The 4,619-nt window shown below is 40.1% G+C and overlaps 1 protein-coding gene across 1 annotated transcript in view; it reads right to left on the bottom strand.

Moving 5' to 3' along the window:
- Positions 1-3,935, bottom strand: part of BPIFB6 (BPI fold containing family B member 6) — a 21,738-nt gene extending 17,803 nt beyond the window's left edge. The window contains exons 1-5 of the mRNA XM_018559287.1: positions 3,805-3,935; positions 2,709-2,813; positions 2,004-2,150; positions 1,141-1,204; positions 138-198 (exon numbers count right to left, since the gene is read on the bottom strand). Coding sequence (XP_018414789.1) covers positions 138-198; positions 1,141-1,204; positions 2,004-2,150; positions 2,709-2,813; positions 3,805-3,935 — 508 coding nt within the window. The remainder of the gene's footprint in view (positions 1-137; positions 199-1,140; positions 1,205-2,003; positions 2,151-2,708; positions 2,814-3,804) is intronic.
- Positions 3,936-4,619: the final 684 nt, after the last annotated feature.

The raw sequence follows: 4,619 nt of genomic DNA, 5'->3' as shown, positions 1-4,619 counted from the left end.
TGTTGTTCTTTGTTATTATATTTCTCATATCTTTGCCAGAACAATGGTCTTCTGTGTTAACAGAAAGCCTGAAGCATATTGCATTTGGCATACTTCCGGATCCAAGAACAATCATACCGCTCCGTATCATTACTTACCGTCCTTGATGCATAACTTTTTATTTACTTCTGCAAGTATGTAATCCACTGCTGGACAAGCCTGCAATATAAGAGGAGTTTATCAGAAATGGATACAAGATCTATGCTTTCTTATGACCAGTTTATTAAACGTGCTATGCTTATGCTTCCTGTCTGTATATCTATAACCATCAGGTTAGTGTTTTATAAGGAATGGGCCCACAAAATCAGTGTGTCCCCTTTATCATTTATAGTGAATGGATAAGCTGTCTACATGTCTATATTTATATGCAATAGGCAATATGTTAACTATAGGATGCCATTGTAACTTATAAGTTATTTAATTGTTTTGACTGCTCTGAACTGGTGAAAGGGAATTCTGCTTGCACTGAACTTGCAGTTTAAATCAGCTGAATACATTAAAGGTGTAACAAAGTGTGTGCAAAAACATACAGTTGGTTTAGTTTAGAAAGCACCTAAGCCTGAGTAGCAAAGACTGTCCCTTGCCAGCATGCTGTAGAGAAGAACCCTTGCTCTCAATGTGGAAGCAGTGGTCTCTATGTAGAGGTCTAACTTACCCAGTGCTAATTTAAAGCTAGTGCTCTCCAATCACCAGGGAGCATGAACTTTGCTGATTGCAAAGCTATAGGCCTGATTTAGCAGAGGGGCATATTGACCTTATAAATTTACTATTACGCCGCTCATTGCACTTCATTGAGACCCAGCAATGAGGAGAGACAAAGAGAAAGAGGACCCTGCAAGCATCACAGAATTGGTGTGAAGACATCTGGAAAAGGTATGTATAAAAAGTAAAAAGCAAAAAGTCTGGGGGCCTTTGGGGGGGAAATCAGGGGATTGAGTAGGGGGGGTGTTTGAGCATGAGGTCTGGAGTTGGGCGTTAGCTGCATGCTGTCTAAAAATCATCTAAATTTGTGATGTAAATGTAGTTTATTGAAAACAATAATGCATTCTAATAATCAGCAGATGTATTTGAATGGTATATATTAATATTCAGACAACTTACTGTTGTAGGCAAAATATTTTTGAGGTTTTTATCTAAGAAATTATTCATCACATTTGGCAAAATTCTGTAAAACAAGAAAAAGATATTAGCTGCTGCTCCGGTGGGCGGCGCTCTGAGCAGGGTCATCTGGCAGTCTCCGGCCACCTAAATTAGGACCTGGAGACTGCCAGATGACCCCGCTTGGAGCGCCGCCCACCGGAGCAGCAGTGACGCGACGCTCGGCGAAGTAAGTAAGAAGAAACCTGACCAGCGTACTCACTTTCCTCAGTTCTCGAGACGCTGACTCGAGTATAAGCTGAGGGGGGCATTTTTCAGCTCAAAAAATGTGCTGAAAAACTCGGCTTATACTCGAGTATATACGGTAATACTATAATTTAGCCAAAAGGAAGTTTGACTTTGCAAAAAACAGAAATTACCTAGTAAAAGTAGAAGTAACATAATTACTGTTCTGTACATAGCCTGTGCAGAGAACAGAGCTGTGGGAGGGACCTAGCAGGCTCCACCCACTAAAGACTGCATCTGCAGGAAACTACATGAGGGGGTGGATACTAGACCACTCACTCTGAACAATGAGATAGAGCAGCATTTATTATAGGAAGCTCCTGCACAGAGGTAAAAATTCAGACTGGATTACTGTGCAGATCTGAAAACAATACACAAAGCTCACCAAGATTCAACTAAAAATACATATGCATGACTATTGTATTTGGATAAAATGTGCTTATCCCAGAGTTCAGCTTTACCCCCTACCTGATAACACTTCCTACAATGCCTTGTTAGCACTTGTGATACACCCACTGGCTGTCTGTGGAAATCGAGAACCTCCTCCGAAACCGGCATATAGTAAAACCACATCTACTTACCCTTTTGGTAGATTGGCTTTGACATCAAGTATAACTACTTTGCATTCTTTAACTCGTAACGTAGGGCAGGTTACATTTTCCTTCTTCAGGGTTGAATTCGTAATGATGTTTATTTCCAGTTTCAGCTCTGTTCTTCCACCCAGAAAACTGTTAAACAATAATAGATAGTCATGGTTTTTACATGGTTGATGGATTCATCCATTATGCCCCCTCTGTTAAGTTCCCAGTGAACGACCATACCACCAGGTGGCCCCCCAATTTTTCTGACTGTCTCACATTTTACAGACCCCCAAAGACACCCTAACCCGTCAGGCTGCCATGGCAAACATATTTCCCAACAACCAGTGGCGTATGGGGGGCGGAAAAAAATGTCTGCCCCGGGCGCCCATAACTCTGGTTACGCCACTGCCGACAACCCTCAACAGTAAATAAGGGATGGTGGGTGGGACAACCTGATCCTTCATCGACCTTCCAGAAAGGACTCCCAGCAGCCCTTGCAGTTCCTACCCATACGGCTCCTCTCTGCCACCTGACTCTCAAGCCCCAATCAGGTAAGATCTGCTGATTTCTCACTCTTTTAACCCCGTCCCTAGGGACAATTAGTCACCCCAGTCATGTACCCCTCCCCTCCTTGTTTCCAAGTCTGTCTTTTTTTTATCATACTGATATATACGCTATCCATCTTGTGCTCTAGACACATCTTACCTTTTCCCCCCAATCTGTATCTTATTTGTCACAAACATATGGATGCCAAAGTCAGGGAGAAACTCAAGTCCGATGTTAGAGAATTCTAATTTTTCCACCTTAATGCTGTTGATTTAAAACACATTCATGCATAAATATAGGAAGTTGTTGCAGAGTTGTTGAGTTATAATATATAATATAGCAAAAGTAAAAACGATCTCAGATGCAGTGGACTATATTGTACACACCAATGGCATGGGGACCCCAGCGCCTCCAACCAGAGTAAACTTATGAAAATTAGAAAGAAAATGTTCTCTTGAGGAGCTGGATAAATATGATCCCCCTTATTAAAACATTTACAACTATATACATTAAGCATAATTTGTGTAAAGCACACAAATAAGACCAACATATATATAAATTTGCAGAAACATATACTTATCTATGCGCCCCTACTGCCATACCACCCAACTTTCTGAGATGGGAAAGAGGGACAACTTCTAGCACAGTGTATTTAGGTAATGGACACACACCTGCTATATCCCAAGTTATGCGGCCTTTTTAGAATTTATATGCCAAACATTATTGATTGAACCAAGAATTGTTTTTTTTTTTCACTAATACTTTTACTTTATACTGGCTTTCTAAAATAGCATGCAAAATAATTAAGAGATAAGATGAAGGGTTTAGTGCAGAATACAACTTTTGGTAGTTAATTAGAACATTTTCATAGATTTTTGTACATCAGACCAAAAAGAGGGACAACTGAGGAATAAATAGGAGATTTGGTTCCAAGTGAGTGACAGCTGGTAGGTATTTCCACTACCCTAACATTGAATATGATGTGTAATGTTTCTGTATAGTCAACCATCTGTGGCCTATGCCTGGTTGTGGGTGCCAGAATAGAGTTGTTGATGAAAGATTACACAGCAGTAGGAATGTTCAGATGTTCAGAGAGATCCATTGATTGATTGGCAGCAGCCATATAACCTCATTCACCCAATTCTAGGAGCTGGTGAGCATATTATTTTTTGGTATATTCATTGTTAGGCCAGCATATGTCTGTGTGTTTGTTTAGGGGGGCTTGGTATGGAAAAAAAGCAATGATCTTACTTACTTTGTAATCCCCTTAACTGGACTTTTACCCTTTTTGCCCAGGGCTTTCTTCGTTGCAGGAGCCTCTGACATTTTCTTGATTAAGAAGTCTGTATCTGAAAGTACTCCTGTCACAACTGCAAAAGTAGACATTGCCCATGTTTATTTTTTATGTTTATAGAACAAGTTAATTACAAGAAATCAAGGAACATTGCAATAGATGTAAGCCCAATCACTCAACTCTCACGTTAATGTAATTTCAAAAGTTATTTTTTTATATAGTTAGTCAGGTTGAAAAAAGACACAGGCCCATGAAGTTCAACCTACAGAGATAGTAAAAAAAAAAAAAAGCCTAAACAGAATGCTATGCCCACAATTACCCATGCTCCCTTCCCTATCTTCCTATAACGCATGGTTTAATTTGCTCCAACAGGCGACAAAATATTCCTTCCTGATCTTATAGGACAATCGGATATTCCCTGGATCAACTTCTGGTGCTTAATATACCTATAAGAACTCAATATCCAGTAATATTCTGTGCATTTAGAAATACATCCAGATTTTTTTTAAACAGTCAACTGAGCTAGCTAGAACCAGCTCCTGTGGTAGTCTATTCCACATTTTCACAGCCATATTTCCATATGCAAAGGTTAAACCTCTTCTCCTCCAGAAGCAAAGAGTGCCCCCTTGTCCTTTGCAGTGACCTTAAAGTGGATAATGTGGCACCAAGCTCTTTATATGGACCATTTATGTATTTATACATAGTGATCATGTCCCCCCTTATTCGCCTCTTCTCCAGAGAGAACAGATTCAGTGCAGCTAATCTTTCCTCATAGC

This window comes from Nanorana parkeri, unplaced genomic scaffold, assembly GCF_000935625.1.
Source record: "Nanorana parkeri isolate BGI_ZX_2015 unplaced genomic scaffold, ASM93562v1 scaffold387, whole genome shotgun sequence".
Taxonomy (NCBI): domain Eukaryota; kingdom Metazoa; phylum Chordata; class Amphibia; order Anura; family Dicroglossidae; genus Nanorana; species Nanorana parkeri.
The sequence above is the reverse complement of the archived record's forward strand: the minus strand, read 5'-3'. Positions and strand labels throughout refer to the sequence as shown.